General features: G+C 37.1%; 1 protein-coding gene and 1 long non-coding RNA gene across 2 annotated transcripts in view; one reads left to right on the top strand and one right to left on the bottom strand.

Annotated features, from left to right (window-relative positions):
• The window catches only part of LOC140696940 (uncharacterized), a 132,313-nt gene extending 110,009 nt beyond the window's left edge, over positions 1 to 22,304 (top strand). The window contains exon 3 of the long non-coding RNA XR_012073642.1: positions 22,085 to 22,304. This is a non-coding gene — a long non-coding RNA (uncharacterized lncRNA). The remainder of the gene's footprint in view (positions 1 to 22,084) is intronic.
• Positions 1 to 24,321, bottom strand: part of SLC35F4 (solute carrier family 35 member F4) — a 222,599-nt gene that overhangs the window by 26,687 nt on the left and 171,591 nt on the right. Inside the window, exon 2 of the mRNA XM_006199733.4 lies at positions 2,124 to 2,309. Within this exon, the coding sequence (XP_006199795.1) occupies positions 2,124 to 2,309 (186 nt within the window). The remainder of the gene's footprint in view (positions 1 to 2,123; positions 2,310 to 24,321) is intronic.

Here is a 24,321-nt window from a genome sequence, read left to right on the forward strand (position 1 = left end):
CCTTTGAAGACTGCATCTGTACCACCATTACGTCACAGAAAGGACTTTTGATGACGTCAGTAGTTACCATTTTAAATCCCTCCGTAGTACAGACCGATTCTTCCTTCTGCTAACTAGATTTAATTGTCGACAATTCTTTAATTTTACCATCTATAGATATTAGAGAAAGATTGGCTCTCCAGGGCTCTTTTATTTTTCTGACCATTTTGAACATGACTTTCTCTAGTCCTGCTTAGATTTAGAGTTTTTTATGTCATTAAAATTGATTTATCAGGAATTCTGTCCATTTCTGTGAATCTTAATTGGAGTCATACAAAAGAATGCTAAAGGTCACTGGAATTTGGAAACATGAGTGGAAGTCCTAGCCCTGCCATTGTCTGGCCCAGAGAATATGCTTAATTTCATTCTTAGCTTCTCTGTCAAACAGTGATAACATCTATCTCACAGGATTCATTTTGAGGTTAAGCACCATAATATTTTTGAAAGCACGGTGAGCTGCTCGTCAGATTAGTCTCCTTTTCTCTTTTCTTTTTGGTGCCTCAGAATATCCCCAAATGCCTTCTGAATCATTACAGAAAGAGTAAATTATGTCCCATTTGGTCTTTAATGGTACCGTCTTTGAGATCTGTAATCTGTGTAAGATAGATAGGGCAAGTCCTTATTAACCATATTTAATTAACTGGAACATTCTGTCCTGCAGATAACGGATAATAAGAATATTACTGCAACTTACTAAGCCAATTAAAACTTTCTGAAGATTTAAGATGTCATTTTCTTCACTTTTTTTAAGAGTTTTAGCCTTGGGGTCCATAGTTGCTGAGGTACCATTTAAAAATACTGTCATTTTTTTTTTGATAATTTATCTTTTCTCATATAAAAGATCTCAAATTAGTAGAACCCTAGAAGATGCTTTCAATTCTCCTCTATACCTTTGTTTACCCCTATCAGTAACTGATTCCCCTGAATTACTATTTCTCTTCTGTTTATTTTTTTAAAGCCAATGTTCTCAAAGTTACGAGCTTTTTGGTTTTCATTGTCTTTTTTTTTCCTTTTACTACTCACTTATTTTGGATAGAGCATTTTGTTGTCTTTGCTGTTGTTACTATTGATTTTAAGGATGCAAGGGATTTTAATATGTTGCTGGCCAAGCTGAAGGAATAAATGGAGGAGGAGAGACTGAAAATGCAGGTGGAAGAGAGGAAGAGGAGGTGATCAGGGATACAGGAGAAGGAGTTAACATCAGAAGGGCAACAAACACAAAAGTCAAATGAGGTCCTGCAATGATGGTAATCAGCAAACAAAAGAACAGAGACATCTGAGGCAGAGAGGAAAGTATCTGTTACCACACAGTTGTTTTGGTCTCTTCTGGAAGGTGGAAGTGTGGTCATATGTAAGAGGACGTAAGTATGGACTCGGGGCTTGGTAGCATCTCTGGGAAGGCAGTCAGATGTCTACCACCAAAAAGTAACAGTACTGGCCAGCAGCCTAGTGGACCCTGCTGCATTTTAAAATGATACATTTGCTGGGAAACTCATGGATATAGTCAGGAGATTTATCTAGTAATTTCAGTAACCCAAGTAACCCAGGAGTTAGAGAGTGTCAGTCGGCTGTGAGGAAAGGCTAGAGATCTTCACTGATCAAAGAGGCAAGTGAAGTGTCCTGAAGGAGACATAAAATTGGGAAAACTTGATGGGCTCCAAGGACTAGCAGTCTTGATGAAGACAAGAGCAGAGTCTGATTTTACTGGTGCTTTTAGTCTCAGAATGGGCACAGTGTGCTATTGCTAAACCCCAGGGTTGAGATAAAAGATGCTAGCTTTTGACATCTTAAAAATGAGAAAATTAGTTTCCTTATAAACGTCATTAGAAGTCATTGTTCAACCATGTGTTAAGCCCTTCAACTATAGGTTTTGGTATTATTTCTCTGCTACACCAGACACCGTTAACAGGTTGTACCTCTACATTTCCCTTCTTCCTTCTCCTCCTACTTGATAAACTTTCCCCACACCCTCCTCTGAGAGTCCATGTAACATCTCTACATTCTGTGCCAATGGTCAGATCTTGCACTGCTGGTTAGAAGCTTACTTAGACGTACTGTTATCTAAGGGGAGGTCACCAACATACCTGATCTGTTCTGCCTCTCGGCTCTGTGTCCACAAACTCCAGAGGATCCTCGACTCTGAAGTTCAAGAATAGGAGCAGAAAAATCTTCGGTGACAGACAGAGGGGACAGTTGTCTACTGATGCTACTGTGTGAACTGGGGCAGTTGGCTCCTGGTTTACATCGAGTAACTGATGATCTGGAGGTACCTGGGGAGAAAGAGTTCATGCCAGTTTGAGAACTTCCTGGAGGAAAAAACAGATTTTTAAATGCCTTGGCTGTAAAATACATGGAATATTTACTGAACTCATTGCTAATTTTACAAAGGGGGCTTCTAATAAGAAAATACTATGTTGGCGAAGTCTGTGTCCTTAAGATAAAGGATCTTTTTAGATAAACCCATTAAGTGGAAATGAACGTTAGAAGATGGTGTTTGGGTTGACATATGTGTTCTGATTAGAACTGTTATCACAGTGGAATAGTTTACCTCGGGGAAAGCAAAGTGATGTTATGCCTGCTTCCTCCCTTTTCTTCCTGAGGCTGACTGTTGAATTCCTAACTCATAAAACTGCCAACAGGTTCTCCTGTTAAATCCGCTCTACACTGTTCCATCAGGTTGATCACTAAAATCCAGCTTTGTGGTGTTTCCTCTGCTCTGGCTAGGACTTCCAATACTATGTTGAATAGAAGTGTCAAGAGGGGTCATCCTTTTCTTGTTTTCAATCTCAGAGGAAAGGCTTTCAGCCTTTCACACTGAGTATGATGTTAGCTGTGGCCTTGTAATATAAGGCCTTTGTTATGATAAGGTATGTCCCCTGTACACCCATTTTGCTGAGAGTTTTTATCATAAATCGATGTTGAATTTGTCAAATGCTTTTTTGCATCTGTTGAGATGACTGATTTTCATTTTTCATTTCCTAATGCGGTGTATCACACTGACTGATTTGCGGATCCTGAACCATCTTTGCATCCCTGTATCCCACACTCGAACTTCATCTGGATTTCACTGGTTTTATCACCAGTGACCTTTTTCTGGATCCCATCCAGGACACCACGTTACATTTAGTCATTTTGTCTCCTTAGGCCGCCTGTGGTCTACGGAAGTATTTCAGTCTTTATTTTTCATGAGTTTTGAGAAGTACTGTTGAAGTATTTTGTAGGAAGAATGTCCCTCAATTGGAGTCTGTTAGATTTCTTTTCATGTTTATTTTGGGGTTATGTGTTTCGGGGAGGAACACCACAAAGGTGAAGTATTCTTATTATGTGATATCAGCCCTGATATGCTACCAATATGATTTACTACCTATGATGTTAACCTTGATCACCTGGTCGAGACAGTGTGTGTCAGGGTTCTCCACTATCCTTCTCCCCTTCCCATACTCTGTTCTTTGGAAGTGAGTCACTAATTCCAGCCCATACTCCGTGGTGAGGAATGAAGAAGTGTTAAACTTTACCTTCTGGAGGGGAAATGTCTACACATAGTATTTGGAATTCTTCTGAAGAGAAGATTTATCTTTCTTTTCTCCCTTTATCCATTCAGTCATTTATTTATATTAGTATGGGCTTATGTATATTTTATACTTTGGGTGATGATCAAACCTGGACTGTTTGTTCTTTTGCACAAATAATTCCAGCTTTCACCACTGGGAGTTCTTTCAGATTGACTTCTGAGTTCCTTTGACACATCTCCATTCTTTTGGGGTGTTTTGTTTTGTTTTTAAGCTCTTCTTACTTTCTGGCACTAAAGATATTCTGGGCTCATCTTTTATTTACCATGCTCCATTCCCAGAATCAGTCATTTCTCTAAGGATCTCTATTAACTTTGATTGGAGAATGGTATTTGGAAGCCAAGATCTGACTGTGAGCGTGCTCACTGTTTCTGGGATTCCCCGAATGTGGATCTTCTCAGTTGTCAGAACTAGGAAATATGTGTATGTATGTCAACCCGGTGTATATATATATCCATAATTGTGTCTGTACATATCTATCCTGTGCTTTTTTTTAATGGTCTCTAAGTACTAGGGGAAATGTTCTATATACAGTGTGACCTCGAACAATACCTGTTGACTTTGATGAGGTTCAACCGGGAGGATGAGATGAAGAGTATCAGAATCAGCTTGGACACTGATAGCTATCAATTCTAAGACAGGTATACTGCTCTGACTGCTCTCTGGGGTGTTTGTATATATTCTTTATTCTCACTGATAAGAGGGTTGAGAACAGAGACTATCATTTTCTCTGGGTCATGGATGTTATGTCTTGGTGTGGTACTTCTGAAATGGTAGAAAGGAGGTAGAAACTGTCAAAAGCAAAATCTTGAAATAGCAATGATATCTTGGCTTTCTTTTGGTTTTGAATACATCATGTTATGTACTATGTGAGTAATCACTTGAAGCAGTCAAACCAGAACCGTGAGAAGTAGTGATGTCCAAAAAAAAAAAAATCTATATTTTCTTGCTCCCCTCTCCCACCTTTTATAATTTTGATATATATTTTTTTAATCTAAGCAATGTTCTCCTAGGTCAATCTTCCCAAGCAATAGAAATAAAAGCAAAGATAAATAAACAAACAAATAGGACCTAAGCTTGAGTTCCTGAACCATCATCTCCATCAGGGAACCTAACAGAACAGCAGTGTAACTTAGATGCAAGTGTTATTAGTTCCATGGTCTAGGCATCTCCATCTATAACAAAAGTATATCTTGTTTTCTTTTCTTTCTTTCTCTTTTTTCCTTAATCTTGTAAAAAGTAGAGGTATATAAAAATGGAGTTAGCAATACCATCTTTTAATTCTGTCAAGTTGACCTAACAAAAATTTATTATTTAATCTCAACTTTTAAAAAATGTACAGCTACTCAAAAATCAACAGAAGCATCACATACTGAGTACTGTACTTGAATTAATGCTGTGTTAATACTGTTGTGATAAAAGTCAAAAATACATAAGGTTCTAATTTTACACATCCAAAATGTTTGCTCTACTTCCACAGCTATGTTTCTTTATTTTTATTTTTTTATTGTAGTATAGTTGAAGTACAATGTTATATAAGTTTCATGTGTACAACATGGTGATTCACAATTTTTAGAGGTTGTATTCCACTTATAGTTATTACAAAATATTGGCTATATTCTCTGCACTATACCATATATCCCTGTAGCTTTATACATAGTTTTTACCTCTTAATCCCCTCCTATCTTGCCCCTCCCCCCTTCCCTTTCCTCACTGGTAACCATTAGTTTGTTCTCTATATCTGTGAGTCTGTTTCTTTTTTGTTATATTCAACACTTTTATTTTTTAGACTCCACATATAAGTGATATCATACAATGTTTGTCTTCCTCTGTCTGACTTATTTCACTTAGCACAATACCCTCCAAGTCTATCTAGGTTGTTGCAAAAGGCAAAATTTCATTCTTTTTTATGGCTAAGTAGTATTCTAGTGTGTGTGTGTGTATCACATCTTCTTTATCTATTCATCTGTTGATGGGCACTTGGGCTGCTTCCATGTTTTGGCTATTGTAAGTGTGCTGTTATGAACATTGGGGTGTATGTATATTTTTGAATTAGAGTTTCCAGCTTTTTCTGCATATATACCCTGGAGTAGAATTGCTGGCTATTTTTAGTTTTTTGAGAAACTTCCATACTGTTTTTTCCACAGTGGCTACATCACTTAACATTTCTACCAACAGTGTAAGACGGTTCCTTTTCCCACATCCTTGCCAACATTTGTTATTTGTATTCTTTTTAATCATAGCCATTCTGACAGGTGTGAGGTGAAATCTCATTGTGGTTTTGATTTGCACTTCCCTGATGATTAGCGATGTTTAGCATATTTTCATGTGCCTGTTTGCCGTCTGCATTTCCTCCTTAGAAAAATGTCTGTTCAGTTCTGCTGCACATTTGTTCAATTGTGTTGTTTGTTTTTTTGATGTTGAATTGTAGGAGCTATTTATATATTTTGGCTATTAACCCATTACCAGTCATATCATTTGCAAATACTTTCTCCCATTCAGTAATTGTCTTTTCATTTTGTTGATGGTTTCCTTTGCTGTGCAAAAGCTTTTAAGCTTAATTAGGTCCCATTTGTTTATTTTTGCTTTTATTTCCTTTGCTTTAGGAGACATTCAAGAAATATTGCTATGATTTATGGCAAAGAGTATTCTGCCTATGTTTTTCCTTTAGGAGTTTTATGGTTTCTGGTCTTTTATTTAGGTCTTTAATCCATTTTGAGGGTTTGTTTTTGTTTGTTTTAGTGTATATGGTGTTAGAGAATGTTCTCATTTCCTTCTTTTACACATATCTGTCCAGTTTTCCCAGCACCACCTATTCAAGAGACTGTCTTTTTTCCTCCATTGTATATTCTCGCCTCCTTTGTCATAGATTAATTGACCATAAGTGCATGGGTTTATTTGTGGGCTCTCTATTCTGTTCCATTGATCTATGTGTCTATTTTTGTGTCAGTACCATACTGTTTTGATTACTGAAGCTTTGCAGTATAGTCTGAAGTCAGGCAGCATGATTCCTCCAGCTCTGTTCTTCTTTCCCAAGATTGTTTTGGCTATTCAGAGTCTTTCATGTTTCCATATAAATTTTAAAATTATTTGTTCTAGTTCTGTAAAAAATGCCCTTGGTATTTTGGCAGAGATTGCATTGAATCTGTAGATTGTTTTGTGTAGTGTGTCATTTTAACAATATTAATTCTTCCAATTCATGAACACAATATATCTTTTTTTTAATAAAATTTTTAGTGGTTTTATTGATGTATAATTGACATACAATAAACTGCATGTATTTAAATTGTTCATGTTTATATATTTTCATATTTACATTTGATAAATAGATGATATGTACATAAACACACTGTAGTGAAACCATCACCACAATCACAATCAAGATTGTGAACACAGTTACAACCCCCAAACTTTTCTTTTGTCCCTTCCTTTGAATCCCTCCTTTGCATTCCTTTGTACACTCTGCCCCAGGTAGCAATTTATCAGCTAACTCTATAGAGTATTTTGCATTTTCCAAAGTTTTACTTAAATGGAATCATGCTCTTTTTCTGGCTTCATATATTTGGCATAGTTATTTTGAGATACATCCGTGTTGTTTAATAGCTCACCATTTTTACTGCTGTTTCTTGTGTGGATGTATCATAATTTGTATATCCATTTACCTCTTGATGGACATTTGGATCATTTCCAGTTTTGGGGTATTACAAACAGAGCTGCTACAGAGATTCATGTGCAAATCACTGAATGGATATGTGCTTTATTTTCGTTGGGGTAAATAGTTAGGAATGTGATAGCTGATTCATATCAGGTATTTAGATTTTTGAGAAACTGGCAAACTGTTTCCCAAAGCGGTTGTACCATCTTGTGTTCCCACCACAGACTGTGAGAGTTCAAGTTGCTCCCCATCCTCACCAACACTAGGTATGGTCAGTCTCTTACAATTTAAACATTTTAGAGGTGTATAGTGATAGATTATTATGGTTTTAATTAGCATTTCCTTAATGGCTAAGGTTGCTGAGCATCTTTTTTTTTTTTTACATTTTTTATTGATTCATAATCATTTTACAGTATTGTGTCAAATTCCAGTGTTCAGCACAATTTTTCAGTCATTCATGGACATATACACACTCATTGTCACATTTTTTTCTCTGTGATTTATCATAATATTTTGTGTATATTTCCCTGTGCTATACAGTGTAATCTTGTTTATCTATTCTACAATTTGGAAATCCCAGTCTATCCCTTCCCACCCTCTACCCCCCAACCCCGGTAACCACAAGTCTGTATTCTCCGTCCATGAGTCTATTTCTGTCCTGTATTTATGCTTTGTTTTTGTTTGTTTTTGTTTTTTAGATTCCACATATGGCGATCTCATATGGTATTTTTCTTTCTCTTTCTGGCTTACTTCACTTAGAATGACATTCTCTAGGAGCATCCATGTTGCTGCAAATGGCATTATGTTGTCAGTTTTTATGGCTGAGTAGTATTCCATTGTATAAATATACCACTTCTTCTTTATCCAGTCACCTGTTGATGGACATTTAGGTTGTTTCCATGTTTTGGCTATTGTAAATAGTGCTGCTATGAACATTGGGGTGCAGGTGTCATCCTGAAGTAGATTTCCTTCTGGGTACAAGCCCAGGAGTGGGATTCCTGGGTCATATGGTAAGTCTATTCCTAGTCTTTTGAGGAATCTCCACACTGTTTTCCATAGTGGCTGCACCAAACTGCATTCCCACCAGCAGTGTAGGAGGGTTCCCCTTTCTCCACAGCCTGTCCAGCATTTGTCATTTGTGGATTTTTGAATGACGGCCATTCTGACTGGTGTGAGGTGATACCTCATTGTAGTTTTGATTTGCATTTCTCTGATAATTAGTGATATTGAACATTTTTTCATGTGCTTTTTGATCATTTGTATGTCTTCCTTGGAGAGTTGCTTGTTTAGGTCTTCTGCCCATTTTTGGATTGGGTTGTTTATTTTTTCCTTATTGAGTCGTATGAGCTGCTTATATATTTTGGAGATCAAGCCTTTGTCGGTTTCACTTGCAAAAATTTTCTCCCATTCCGTAGGTTTTCTTCTTGTTTTATTTCTGGTTTCCTTTGCTCTGCAGAAGCTTGTAAGTTTCATTAGGTCCCATTTGTTTATTCTTGCTTTTATTTCTTCTAGGAGAAAATTTTTGAAATGTATGTCAGATAATGTTTTGCCTATGTTTTCCTCTAGGAGGTTTATTGTATCTTGTCTTATGTTTAAGTCTTTAATCCATTTTGAGTTGATTTTTGTATATGGTGTAAGGGTGTGTTGTAGCTTCATTGTTTTACATGCTGCTGTCCAGTTTTCCCAACACCATTTGCTGAAGAGACTGTCTTTATTCCATTGTATATTCTTGCCTCCTTTGTCGAAGATGAGTTGACCAAAAGTTTGTGGGTTCATTTCTGGGCTCTCTATTCTGTTCCATTGGTCTATATGTCTGTTTTGGTACCAACACCATGCTGTCTTGATGACTGTAGCTCTATAGTATTGTCTGAAGTCTGGGAGAGTTATTCCTCCAGCTTCTTTCTCTTCAGTAATGCTTTGGTGATTCTAGGTCTTTGATGGTTCCATATAAATTTTATTATGATTTGTTCTAGTTCTGTGAAATATGTCCTGGGTAATTGGATAGGGATTGCATTAAATCTGTAGATTGCCTTGGGCAGTGTGACCATTTTAACAATATTGATTCTTCCAATCCAAGAGCATGGAATATCTTTCCATTTTTTAAAGTCTTCTTTAATTTCCTTCATCAATGGTTTATAGTTTTCTGTGTATAATTCTTTCACCTCCTTGGTTAGATTTATTCCCAGATATTTTATTACTTTGGATGCTATTTTAAAGGGGATTGTTTCTTTACTTTCTTTTTCTGTTGATTTATCGTTAGTGTAAAGAAAGGCAACTGATTTTTGAACATTAATTTTGTAACCTGCTACCTTGCTGAATTCTTCGATCAGCTCTAGTAGCTTTTTGTGGACCTTTTAGGGTTTTCTATATATAGTAACATGTCGTCAGCATATAATGACACTTTTACCTCTTCTTTTCCAATTTGGATCCCTTTTATTTATTTCTCTTGCCTGATTGCTGTGGCTAGGACTTCCAGGACTATATTGAATAGGAGTGGTGATAGTGGGCATCCTTGTCTTGTCCCAGATTTTAGTGGGAAGCTTTTGAGTTTTTCACCGCTGAGAACTATGCTGGCTATAGGTTTGTCATATATAGCTTTTATTATGTTGAGATATGTTCCCTCTATACCCACTTTGGCGAGAGTTTTTATCATAAATGGGTGTTGAATTTTATCAAATGCTTTTTCTGCATCAATTGAGATGATCATGTGGTTTTTGTCCTTTCTCTTGTTGATGTGATGTATTACATTGATTGATTTGCGTATGTTGAACCAGCCTTGTGTCCCTAGGATGAACCCCACTTCGTCATGATGTATAATCTTTTTTATGTGTTGTTGGATTCTATTTGCTAAAATTTTGGTGAGGATTTTGGCGTCTATGTTCATCAGTGATATTGCCCTATAATTCCCTTTTTTTGTAGTGTCTTTGCCTGGTTTTGGTATCAGGGTGATGGTGGCTTCATAGAATGAGTTTGGGAATATTCCCTCCTTTTCAATCATCTGGAAGAGTTTGAGAAGGACTGGTATGAGTTCTTCTTTGTATGTTTGGTAGAATTCCCCGGTGAAGCCGTCCGGTCCTGGACTTTTATTTGTAGGGAGGTTTTTAATTGCTATTTCTATTTCCTTTCTAGTGATCGGATTGTTCAAGTGTTCAGTTTCTTCTTGATTCAGTTTTGGTAGACAGTATGTTTCCAGAAACTTGCCCATCTCCTCTAGGTTATCCAGTTTGGTTCCATATAGTTTTTCATAATATTCTCTTATGATATTCTGTATTTCTATTTTGTTTGTTGTAATTTCTCCATTTTCCTTTCTTATTTTGCTAATTTGTGCTCTCTCTTTTTTCTTCTTTGTGAGTTTGGCCAGAGGTTTGTCGATTTTATTTACTTTTTCAAAAAACCAGCTTTTGGTTTGGTTGATTTTTTCTATGGTCTTGTTAATCTCTATTGTATTTAATTCCTCTCTGATCTTTATTATTTCCTTCCTTCTGCTGCTTTTTGGGGCTTTTTGTTCTTCTTTTTCTAATTGATTCAGGTGGTGGGTTAACTTGTTTATTTGAGATTGTTCTTCTTTTTTGAGGAAGGCCTGTATCGCTATAAACTTCCCTCTTAGCACTGCCTTTGCTGTGTCCCATAGGTTTTGAGTGGTTGTGCTTTCATTATCATTTGTCTCAAGGTATTTTTTAATTTCAGCTTTGATTTCCTCATTGATCCATTGTTTTTTCAATAACATATTGTTTAATCTCCATGCTTTTCTTTTTTTCTCCTTTGTTTCTCTGTTGTTGATTTCCAGTTTCATGGCATTGTGGTCAGTAAAGATGCTTGAGATAATTTCTATCTTCTTAAATTTGTTGAGGTTTCTTTTGTGTCCAAGTGCATGATCGATCCTGGAAAATGTTCCATGTGCACTTGAAAAGAATGTATATTCTATTTTTTGGGGGTGTAAAGCTCTGAAAATATCCACCAAATCTAGTTTTTCTATTGTAGTATTTAATTTCTCTGTTGCCTTGTTTATTTTCTGTCTGGAAGATATGTCTAGTGATGTTAATGCAGTGTTAAAATCTCCAACTATTATTGTATTCCCATCAATATCCCCCTTTATCTCTGTTAGTAATTCTTGTATGTACTTAGGTGCTCCTATATTGGGTGCATATATATTAACGAGTGTAATATCTTCATCTTGTATCACTCCTTTAATCATTATAAAATGTCCTTCTTTATCTTTCTTTATGGCCTTTGTTTTAAAGTCTATTTTGTCTGAAATCAGTACTGCAACACCTGCTTTTTTGGCTTTTCCATTTGCATGGAATATCCTTTTCCATCCTTTCACTCTCAATCTATATGTGTCCTTCTCCCTAAAGTGGGTCTCTTGTATGCAGCATATTGAAGGTTCTTGCTTTATTATCCAGTCTGCCACTCTATGTCTTTTGACTGGGGCATTTAGTCCATTAACATTTACAGTAATTAATGATAGATGTGTGTTTATTGCCATTTTGAACTTATCTTTGCAGTTGAATTGGTATATCCTCTTTGTTCCTTTCTTCTTCCTTTTGTGGTTTGGTAATTTTCCTTTGTATTATCATGGATTTTATTTAATTTTTGTGACTCCCTTGTAAATTTTTGACTTGTGGTTACCCTTTTTTGTAAATCTATTAACCTATACCCATTTTTAATAAACTGATAATAACATGATCTCAAACCCATCCTACTGTTAAAAAAATTTTAAAAAGAAAGAAAAAAGTTCTATATTTCCCTGCCTCCCTCTCCCACTCTCAGTGATTTGTATGTCTTCTTTTATAATTTCGTGTTTTCTTTATTTGTAATTCATGAATTATCACCTTTCCAGTTGTACGTTTCTCATTTCTGTAGCATCCTGCTGCTTTTCTATTTAGAATAGCCCTTTCAATATTTCTTTTAGCATGGGTTTAGTGTTGCTAAACTCCTGCAGCTTTTTTTTGTCTGTGAAACTCTTTATTTCTCCTTCTATCCTAAAGGATAGCCTTGCTGGATAAAGTATCCTAGGCTGCATCTTTTTTTCATTCAGGGCTTTGAATATATCTTGCCACTCCCTTCTGGCCTGTAGTGTTTGTGTAGAGAAATCAGCTGAGAGCCTTATGGGGGTTCCCTTGTAGTTCACTCTTTGCTTTTCTCTTGCTGCCTTTAGAATCATTTCTTTATCCTTGACTCTGGCCATCTTGATTATGATATGTCTTGGTGTGGGTCTATTTGGGTTCTTCCTGTTTGGGACCCTCTGAGCTTCCTGTACTTGGATATCTGATTCCTTCTTTAAGTTTGGGAAGTTTTCAGTCATGATTTCTTCAAAAACCTTTTCAATTCCCTTTGATCCTTCTTCCCCTTCTGGGACCCCTATTATGCGAAGATTGGGACGCTTTATATTATCCCATAGGTCCCTTATGCTATTATCATTATTTTTTATTTGCTTATCTTGTAGTTCTTCTGAATGGGTGCTTTCTGTTGCCCTGTCTTCTAGATCACTAATTCGTTCCTCTGCATTAACTAGTCGGCTTTGCACAGCTGTTAGGTCATTCCTCATCTCTGTCAATGAGTTTTCCCATTTTGCTTGGCTCTTCTTTATAGCTTCAATTTCATTTTTGACATATTTTATTTCTCTAAGCATTATCTCTTTTAATTCCTTCAGCAATTTGATCACTCCTTTTTTGAAATCTTGATCTAGTAGGCTATCGATGTCTATTTCATTGAGCTTTCTTTCAGGGGATTCCTCTTGTTCTTTTAATTGGGAAAGGTTTCTCTGCTTTTTCATCTTGCTCATACCTCTCTGGCACTGTGGTTTATGGAGTATCAGTTGTCTATTTTGGATCTTAAGGATTTTATCTATCTAATGCCTATTTAGGAATAGAACTTAGGAAAAAAAAGAAAAAAGAAAAAAAGAAAAAAAAGAAAATATAAGAGAGAGAGAGAAAGATTTTTAAGAGAAGGGAGAAAGAGGGTTTGAAAACAATGTATAATGAATAATAGAAGAGCGGGTTGAAGCAGAGTATTAATCGGGTGGAGACGTCCTTTTAAAACCTTTAAAAAAAAAAAGGGGGGGTGGGGAGATGAATATATGTGTTTGAAGCCTGTGTCTAATCAATAACAGGACATCAAAACCCAAGAGAAATAGAAATGAATTAAGAAGTAAAAATTAAGAGAGTAATAGAAAATAGAACAGGTAAAAACAGATTTTTTTTAAAAAGGGGGTTGTCGGTGTTCTCCTGGAGTCTGTGTGCTTTTAATGTGAAGTCTTTCTGTCTTCGGCCTGTTTTGGAAGCTCAGCTTGTTTTCATAGGCCCTCCGTTGGCGCCCTCTTCTGTGCTGCTCCCAGCACCTGTCGGCAAGCAGATCGCGCCTCCTCCTAACACGGGGTCAGATGCAGCTCTCCTCTGCTGCGGGCGGGCGGGTCACTGCCCCTCCGGATGCCGCAGTCAGATGTTGCAGACTGGCCAGGCATGAACACAATATATCTTAACATCTGTTTGTGTTGTTTTGAGTCCCAAAGATTATTGGATTGTTGTGCTTTTGTTTTCATATGTCTCCAGGTATTTTTTTTATTTCCTCTTTGATTTCTTCAGTGATCTATTGGTTGCTTAGTAGCATACTGTTTAGCCTCCATGTTTGTGATTTTTACAGTTTTATCTTGTAGCTGATTTTTAGTCTTATAGCATTGTGATCGGAAAAGATGCTTGATACGATTTCAGTTTTCTTAAATTTACTGAGGCTTCTTTTGTGGCCTAGCATGTGATAAATCCTGGAGAATGTTCCATGTGCACTTCAAAAGAATGTATATTCTGTTGCTTTTGGATGGAATGTTCTGTATATGTATCTATTAAGCTCATCTGGCCTAATGTGTCATTTAAGGCCAATGTTTCCTTATTGATTTCCTGTCTGAATGACCTGCCCATTGATGTGAGTGGGGTGTTAAAGTCCCCTACTAGTATTGTGTTGCTGTTGGTTTCTCTCTTTGTCTGTTAGTATTTGCTTTATGTACTTAGGTACATATAATATTTACATATATATGTTGGGTATATATATATTTACAATTGTTATATCTTCTTGGACTGATTCCTTGATCATTATGTAATGTCCTTCTTTGTCTCTTACAAGTTTTTATTTTGAAGTCTATTTTGTCTGATGTAAATATTGCTACCCTGGCTTTACCCATAGTGGGCAGGGCCTGGCCCAGCTGGTCCCAGGACAGGATCTGGCCTGCTAGTGGACAGGCCCTGGCTGTAGACTGAGGTATTATTGTTTTCTTGTGGCTAGTGTTTGCCCACTGGTGGGTGGAATTGGGCCTGAGGCTAGGGCATGCTCACTAGTGGGCAGGGCCTAGGACTTGGGGTCTCTGGCTGAAGGGCCCTGGGGGGTCTCAGGTCTAGTGCCCATGCACTGGTACACTGGGCCAGGTCCTGGGCCCTCTAGTGGGCAAGGCCATGTCCAGAGGTGGCTGTGGGCTCAGGGGCTCTTAAGGCAGCCTGTCCACTACTCCGTGGGGCTCTGTCAGTGTCTACTTAGTTGCTTGGCCTGAGGCATCCCAGCACTGGTGCCTGTAGACTGTTGGGGTGGGGCTGGGTCCTGGTGCTAATAAGCTAAAGATTCCAAAATGGTGTTTGTCAGCAGCAGTGTCCATGTGGTAGAAGGAACTCCCAAAAATGGCTGCTGGCACTGTCTATGTCCCCACAGTGAGTTGGAGTTGCCTCCTGCCTCTCTGGGTGACTCTCTGGGATCAGAAGACAGGTCTGGCCTACGTTCCCATCAAATAACTGCTTCTGCCCTGGGTTCCAGAGTGTGCGAGATTTTGTGTGAGCCCTTTAAGAGTGGAGTCTCTATTTCCCTGTCCTCTGAGATTCCTGAAAGTAAGCCTTGCTGATCATCAAAGCCAAATGCTCTGGGGACTTCTCTTCCCAGGCCAGGACCCCTGGGCTGGGGAGCCCAAAGTATGACCTCTCCTCTGGGAGAACCTTTGCAGTTGTAATTATTCTCCTGTTTGTGGATCACCCACCCTGGTATATGATTTGATATCATGACTCTGCCCCTCCTACACGTCTCATTATTGTTCCTTCGTGATTTATCTTTAGTTGTAGATCTTGTCTGGTAAGTTCTGGTCTTTTTCACTGATGGTTGTTTTGCAAATAGTTGTGATTTTGGTGTGTCCATGAGAGGAGGTGAGCTCGAGGTCTTTCTATTCCACCATCTTGTGGCTCACAGCTTTGTTTCTAGTTGAATATTTCAAATTCAATGAAAAGAGGCTGTCTAAAATTCAGGGAACACTCATTTATTCATGCTCTCCAAGAGGGGCTGATACTCAGATACTCCAAGAGTCATTTTTAATTTATCTTTCAAGTATCTTTTATAATTTATTTCTTCATGAGGTGTTCTCATGTTTTCTTAGGTGAATACTAGCGATCACTCTGTGATTATTCAGCAATTGTAGGTGGAAAGGAGGAAATCCAAACATGGGTTGGGTAGCAAGTTTAAAAGGGATTGAGATAAAATATTAGCCATAGTTACTAAAAAGTTGGTAAATCACATGTAGCTAGCAAGTGTTGGATTCGTAGGCCAAACTAGTGATTTCTCTTTCTTTCTCATTCTCACTGACGTGTTACGTCCTGGCTTCTGTGCCTCCTGGTCATTATGCAATATAGCTCAAAGCTGACTGCCTGCTGCCAGCTGCCTCCCACTTGCTGATTCATGGAAGAGACCTGACAGTAGTTGAGCCACTGCAGACATTCAAACCATTGTCATAAAAAGGCAAATTTAAACTTCAGAGCCAGGCCCAGAGGCATGTTCAGGGCTTGGTCCTTGAAACAGCTATCCCCAATCCTGGAAATGAAGACACCGGCCTGTGTCTTGTACTGTTCAATTAATATAAAGCCAGCCCTGGTGAAAATACATACTCAGAATGTCACCTGGGATGCAGTCAAGGATCATAAATAAATCATAGCTATTTTGTATTTTACATGCCACAGTGAGGGCCTGGGTATTGCAAATTCAGTTAGTGAACAGTGTTCAGACTTTGATAGGTATTGAGAATAAACTGCATTAGGAGTGACGGGTTGAAAGTCTCCCATTAGTCACACCAGGGAGTCTCCCTGCCCCTTGTAAAGACGTATCCTCACCCAAGCCATAGTGATAGGGCCACCTTGTGCCATTTTTCATAATTGTCCAGGTACAAGAATATGATTCCTTCATCTGCTCTGGTTGGGCTCTGCAAGCTCCCCAAATCAATTTAGTTCAACAAGCAATTATTAAGCACCTATTCTAAGGCAAGGATTATGTCAGGAACAGGAGTTAGACAAAATGATGAACACACAGTCCATGACTGCATTGTGCTCTCAACCTAGTATTAGAGCCAGACAAGTAACCAATTAACTGTAATGCAAACTGCAAAGCAAGAAGAAAGGGAGTGATTCGTTCAGCCTGGAGTAGGAAAGACTCCATGGGAGGTTATATCAAAGTTAGCTTTGAAGGATGAGCAGGACTTTGCCAGGCAGAGTTTCATGCTGCGTCAGAGAAAATTGTAGGAGCGAATTACTCAGAGGTGTAAACTGTGTGCTATGAAACTTAATGATAGGATGATCAACTCTAAGATGCTGAATTCTGAATACAAAAGAGCATCAAACCCCATTCTTCTACACTTGCCTGTTACTTAAAAAGGAAGTTTGGTCTAATTGATCCAGACAGAACACAGTGGTTAAGAATACAGGTTGTTTAAATCTGGGGAGACCTGGTAGGAATCTGGGCTTAGCCTTGTATAGTTGTACAACATTGAGGCAGGGAATGGCCATGTAATCTCTCTTAACCTCAGTTTTCTCCCCTGTTCTACCCAAATCTGAGGAGTGTTGTGTGGATTAAATGGTCCACAGAACATACTCAAGAAATGCATACTATTGTAACTAGTAGTGATCAGATAAACAGGAATGACCATTTTGTGCTACTTTATCAATTTCAATCACAATGTTTGACTTCATGTAATGGAAATCCAAACTGAATTGTTTTAAGTAAAAATGGGGAGTTTTAATAAGATGGCCGAGGATGTCCCTAAACCTCAGGAAAAGCTGGAACCCAGGGTGTGGCGTATTGGAGCAGTCCCCCATCTCTCATTTCTTCTTGTTTGGCTGCCACTTTGCAAAAAATGTGGCTGTTCAAAGCTCTTAATTTTCCAATCTCACAGCTTTAGCCTCCTAGGAGAAATCTAGTTGCCTATAGTCAAAAATCTTGAGGAAGGAGCTTGTGTCTTTTACTGACTCCTGGCCCCATTTCTGTGGCCAGAGAACACTGCAACAGGCTACAGCTCCCAGGAAAGTGTGGTTGGAGCTGGGCAGTCAGTGCCATGGGTTTTCACTTAGAAACTTCAAAGCAAAGAGGGCAAAGAAGAACTACAACTGCTGAGAAAAACAAATGCCTAAACAGATGGAAGGTAAGGTATGGGATTCTCAGATAACAATTTGAAAAGCCAAGCTGATAAAGATTAACTGGGAAAAGGTCTTTGGAAAATAGGTGAGAGAGAAGCAAAGTGTCCAGGGAGTTTCTGTGTGGGTGAGTGCAAGATGACTTGGACAACAAATGGATAGACAGGACTCAAATATTTAAACAAGTGTCCTGCTGTTGACTCTTATCTCCCATGAGCACAAAACATCAATGAAACATTCTGTTCAGCTAAGACCTATACTAAAAAGTGAGCTAGAGGTCTTCTGAGTTGCCGCAAACTGTTGGTGCATGTTTACTTGAAATACCACATGCACCTCTGGTGCCCAAACCTAAAGATGGAAATAATGGAAACACAGGTGGTGATTACACAATCCAGGTGACGGGAGAGGGAAGTGGGGTGGGTGATTACACAATCCAGGTGACGGGAGAGGGAAGTGGGGTGGGAGGGATAAGAGCTACTGTATAAGAGGCAGCATAGTATCCTGGAAAAATTTCTGAAAATCAGGACAAAAACTGGCTGGTAAATCACTTGACCTCTCTTTGTCTACATCTTTTCTGCTCTGAAATTTATTGGACAAAATGATTTCCTAAATTCCTAAAGCTTTCTCTTCTTTGGTTTAAATTTTTTTCAAACAAGCACCTGAAAATCATGTTTAATCATAAACAAACTTTGTCTATTTTCAACTAATTTTTTTAGTCATTCATATTAGTCAAGGTTCCAGAAGGAAGAGATAACTAGGATAATTTATAAAACAGTGGTCAAGGTATAGGGCTGTAGGGCAATGGTTCTAGCATCACCTGGGAACTTGTTAAAAATGCAGATCAGCAGCAGCCATCTCAGACATCTGAATCAGAAACTTTGCTGTGGAGGTAACTATAAGTGGGGTTTAAGGAGCCCCTCAGTGATTCCAGTGCAAGATAAAGTCTGAGAACCACTATGAGTGAGAAAGCAGAGCAAGTAGGGCAGTACCCAGGTTTAGCAACAGCTCTTAACTGCACTTGAGCCTGAAGGGACAAGAGGAGGGAGTGATTAGAAAAATGAGTTATGACTTTTCATTAAAGTAGGCATCCATCTGGGGGATCCTGAAAATACTCCCTTCTTGTGATGTCCTGTAGTGTCTCCCCACTGGTCAATCAAAGCCAAAGAGCAAGAAAGTCTGTTTCTGTAGTCCTCAGAGTTCTACTGCCAGACGGAGGCAGGTGGAGGAGGGGCAGATAAAAGGCATCCGATATCCATGTTTCTACAATAATATTAGAATCACAAAATCAGGGATTGGACCACATGATCGTCTAGCTTTAAGCTTCTTTAATTGATGGATCATATTTTAAGCATAAAACTAGCTTTGACAATTTTCAACTAAACTTCTATTAATTTCTTTTAAATATCCATGATCTTCTCCATGAAGATGTTATAATCACTGACAAAACATCGAAGACAGAAATGTGGTCCTGAATTTTGACTGGGAGTTGTTTGGGAGCCATAATTATCACCGTGACATTCTGTCTTATAAAAAGAGACAAGACATCAATAATTCAACAAAAGGTTATGTGAAAAGCTGTATTTCAGCTAATTTTTTAACTCATATTCCATTGAATTACAAAGACAGCAATTATTCCTTGTAGTAAAGGAATATTTATTGTCATCAGTATTGGTTGGATTTTGTTAGAAATCCAAAAGGAATCTGCTGTGAAGTTACTCTCCTTTTTTATTTATAAAAAATAGTTGATTCATAATATTGTGTTATTTTCAGGTGTATAGCTTCAAATTATTTTCCATTATAGGTTATTATAAGATGTGGAATATAATTACCTGTGCTATACAGTAATAAATCATTATTGTTTATTTTATATATAGTGGTTTGTATCTCCTAATCCCATACTTCTGATTTATCCTTCAACTCCCTTTTGCCCTTTAGTAACCATAGGTTTGTTTTCTGTGTCTGTGAGTCTGTTTCTATTTTGTAAATAAGTTGATTTTTACTTTTTTAGATTCTACATGTAAGTGATAAGTAACGTTTGTCTTTCTTTGTCTGACTTCATTTAGTATAATCTCTAGGTCCATCCATGTTGCTGCAAATGACAATATTTTTCTTTTTTATGGCTGAATAATATTCACACACACACACACATATATATTATTTGTAGACTTTTTGATGATGGCCATTATGACCGGTGTGAGATGATACATCATCGTGGTTTGATTTGCATTTTTTCACATGCCTGTTGGCCATCTATATGTCTTCTTCGGAGAAATGTCTATTTAGGTCTTCTGCCCTTTTTTTTTATTAGGTTATTTTGTGATATCAAGCTGAATGCATTGTCTGTATATTTTGGAAATTCACCCCCTTGTCAGTTTCATTGTTTGCAAATACTTTCTCCCATTTCATAGGTTGTCTTTTCATTTTATTGATGTTTCCTTTGCTGTGCAAAAGCGTATAAGTTGGATTAGGTCCCATTTGTTTTTCCCTTTATTTCTTTCACCTTGGGAAACTGATCTAAGAAAATATTATTACAATTTTATGTCAGAGAATGTTTTGCCTATGTTCTCATCTAGGAGTTTTATGGTGTCACATCTTATATTTAGGTCTTTAAACTATTTTGAGTTTATTTTTGTATACGGCGTGAGGGAGTGTTCTAATTTCATTGATTTACATGAGGCTGTCCAGTTTTCCCAATACCACTTACTAAAGAGACTGTCTTTTCTTCATTGTATATCATTTGCAAATAGTGACAATTTTACTTCTTCCCTTCCAATTTTGATATCTTTTATTTGTTTTTCTTGTTTAACTATCATAGCTAGGACTTCCAATACTATGTTGAATAGTAGTGGTGAGAATGTGCATCTTGTGCCTGAATGTAGCAGAAAGACTTTCAGCTTTTCATTGTTAAGTCATTTATGACAAATTCACAGTCAATATAATACTCATTACATTAACATCCATTCATGATACAAACTCTAACCAAAATGGGCATAGGGGGAACATATGTCAAATTTTGTAAAATACTTTTTCTACAGCTGTTGAAATGGTCATGCAGTTTTTGTCTTTCCTTTTGTTGATGTGGTTTATCATATTGATTGATTTGCATATGTTGAACCGTCCTTGTGACCCTGTGATGAATCCAACTTGCTTATGGTGTATAATACTTTTTATGTATTATTGGATTTACTTTGCTAATATTTTGTTGAGGAGTTTTACATCTATATTCATCAGAGATACTGGCCTATAATCTTGTTTGGCAGTGTCTTTGGTTTTGGTATCAGGATGATGGTGGCCTCATAGAATGACTTTGGGAGTGTTCCTTCCTCTTCAGTCTTTTGAAAGAGTCTGAGAAGGGTAGGAATAACTTCTTTGTCTGTTTGGTAGAATTCCCTAGTGAAGCCATCCAGTTTTGGACTTTTGTTTGCAGGGAGTATTTTGTTTTTTTATTACAGATTCTATTTCACTTCTAGTGATTAATCTGGTCTGTTCAAATTATCTGTTTCTTCTTGATTCAGTCTTGGCAGGCTGTATGTTTCTAGGAACTTGTCCATTTCTTCTAGATTGTCTATTTTGTTTGCATATTACTGTTCATAGTAATTTCTTAGTAGTATTTCTGTGGCATCAGTTGTTATTTCTCCTCTTTCATTATTTTGTTTGAGTCCTCTCCCTTTTCTTCTTGGTGAGTCTAGCTAGAGGTCTGTCAATTTTTTTTTTATCAGTTACTCTCTTCTTAGGTAAACATTTCGCACTAGAATTATTGAAAAAGGGCAGCATGGTGGATAGTTAATGCACAAGCAATATACTAACTTTCCGTTTCAGTCTGTATCATCTTATCCTTTAAAGGCTGAAACCCAACACAGTACCATTTTTTAACTTCAAGTACTATTCACTCTCTGTATCTCTAAAACTCTTGATTCATTTCATTAAAAAAAAACTGAAAATGACCTGGCTTTTTATTATATTATTTTCCATATTTTTATACAGATTGTTTATTTCATATTAAATTTTTTAAGACTTGCTAATTATCTTATTGCAAATGACAGTCAAATGCCCATTACCTAAAAGCTAGAGTTTCAAAATGTAAACTGAATTTTTTTCTATTTTATATGCATTTATTTGGGTACTTATAAATGCATATTAAAGTAACTTAATACAAACTACTATATATAAAATAAACAAAGCCTGACTGTATAGAACAGGGAACTCTTCTCAAGATCCTGTAGTAACCATAATGGAAAGGAATATGTATATGTATGTATAACAATCACTTTGTTGTACACCAGAAACTAACACAATATAATAAATAAATTATACTTCAATGAAAACTAAATTTAAAAAGTGACTTTTAAGAAAACCTTTTAAAACCTAATCTTTAAAATTTACCTAAAATCTTTTCTTAGAAGAAAAGTTTACAACAGGTGACTGGATAAAGAAGAAGTGGTATATTTATACAATGGAATACTACTCAGCCATAAAAACTGACAACATAATGCCATTTGCAGCAACATGGATGCTCCTAGAGAATGTCATTCTAAGTGAAGTAAGCCAGAAAGAGAAAGAAAAATACCATATGAGATCGCTCATATGTGGAATCTAAAAAACAAAAACAAAGCATAAATACAGGACAGAAATAGACTCATGGACAGAGAATACAGACTTGTGGTTACCGGGGGGGGGGGGGTAGAGGGTGGGAAGGGATAGACTGGGATTTCAAAATTGTAGAATAGATAAACAAGATTACACTGTATAGCACAGGGAAATATACACAAAATGTTATGATAAATCACAGAGAAAAAAATGTGACAATGAGTGTGTATATGTCCATGAATGAGTGAAAAATTGTGCTGAACACTGGAATTTGACACAACACTGTAAAATGATTATGAATCAATAAAAAATGTAAAAATAAATAAATAAATAAAAGTTTATTTTTTTATATAATAAAAATATATAATAGTTATATTTTCTACTATGTGGAACATGATTTATTTTCTCTGCCTATAACTAACTTTAAAACTGAAAAGGATATCACAGCTCCCTATTTTTATGATGTAAAACTAAAAATGCCTAGCATTTATTTAGCACTTACCATGTGCTAAGAGCTTTACATATGATCTCCAGATATCACAGCAATATTGTGGGGTGGATTTTACTATCCCCATCTTGTAGATGAGGAAAGTAAATCTCCAATAGTCTAGATAAGGATTAAAAGTCAGATGTGTCTGGTTCCAAAGTCCATATTCTTTCAGTGTACTTTGTTGCCTTCCCATTTCAGCTAACCTGTATTGTTGGGCTCTTTCTGTATACAAACCAGAAGCTAACAATATTTTGGGGAAGATAAAAGGATATATATTCACAAGAATACCTAAGAATATCAGGGGAAATAGTTCAGTGGTACAGAAAATAAGGATAATTATTGTTCAGAGAGTAGAGAGATTAATTTCAGGCTAGACAATTAGAGGATGAGGGAGTCCAGCAGATCCTAGAACAGGGCAGGTTTTGGATGGGAAGAGAGCCCAGAGCAGCTTCCAACAAAGCCAAGTAGAACTTTTGCCCTTTTAGGTGTTGAGAGTAAAAGAGGTATTTTGAAGAGGGATGATGGGTTTGGAAGGAGAGTCTCATGAAGGCAAAATGGCAGGAAAGGGCAGGATGTATAGAATAGCTAGACCCTAGAGGAGAGGCACCTATTTGCAAAGTGTTCAAGTAAAAACATGTTCTTTAAAGAGAAGATGCATGCACCCCAGTGTTTACAGCAGCACCATATACACTAGCCAAGACTTGGAAGCAACCTAAATGTCCAGCAGCAGATGACTGGATAAAGAAGTTGTGGTATATTCACACAATGGAATGCTACTCAGCCATAAAAAATAATAAAATAATGCCATTTGCAGCAACATGGATGGACCTAGACAATGTCAATCTAAGTGAGGTAAGCCAGAAAGAGAAAGAAAAGTACTGTATGACATCACTTCTATGTGGAGTCTAAAAAAAAAAAAAGACAGACAAACTTACTTACAAAACAGAAACAGACTCCCAGACATGGAAAACAAACTTATGGTTATTAGGGGAGAAGGGGGTAAGAAGGGATAACTTGAGAGTTCTAGATTTGCAGATATTAATTAATATACATAAAATAGATACTACAAGATATTGAATATAGTTCCCTGTGCTATACAGTATAAACTTGTGTAACTTATGAAAGAATATGAAAATGAATATATGTACAGACATGTATGACTAAACTATTATGCTGTACACCAAACGTTGACAACATTGTAAACTATCTTTTAGTTATGATTTCAATTAAAAAAATTAAACTAAAGAGAGAAATGGGAAATTCCCTTTAGTAACACGTATTGCTGTGAAACCCTTTTCTGCCTGCTAAGATTTAGGCATTCCCATGGTAAAACAGGAAGAACACAATAATAATAGTATCTTGTGCATGTAAACCAGTCTTAGTTCCTCTTCCCGGTCATGACCTCACCCTTGTGTGGTGCAACCATAGCACCCCTTACCCAGGGCCTGTGTATGCCAGAGGAGCTCCATTCTTTCCTAAGCAACCCTTAAACTTGTCAAACATGTTCTAGATTTGTATTCTAAAGAAGAGGTTGAAGTCAGGATGCATTTCTTCTGGCTC

Source organism: Vicugna pacos, chromosome 6 (assembly GCF_048564905.1).
Source record: "Vicugna pacos chromosome 6, VicPac4, whole genome shotgun sequence".
Taxonomy (NCBI): Eukaryota; Metazoa; Chordata; class Mammalia; order Artiodactyla; family Camelidae; genus Vicugna; species Vicugna pacos.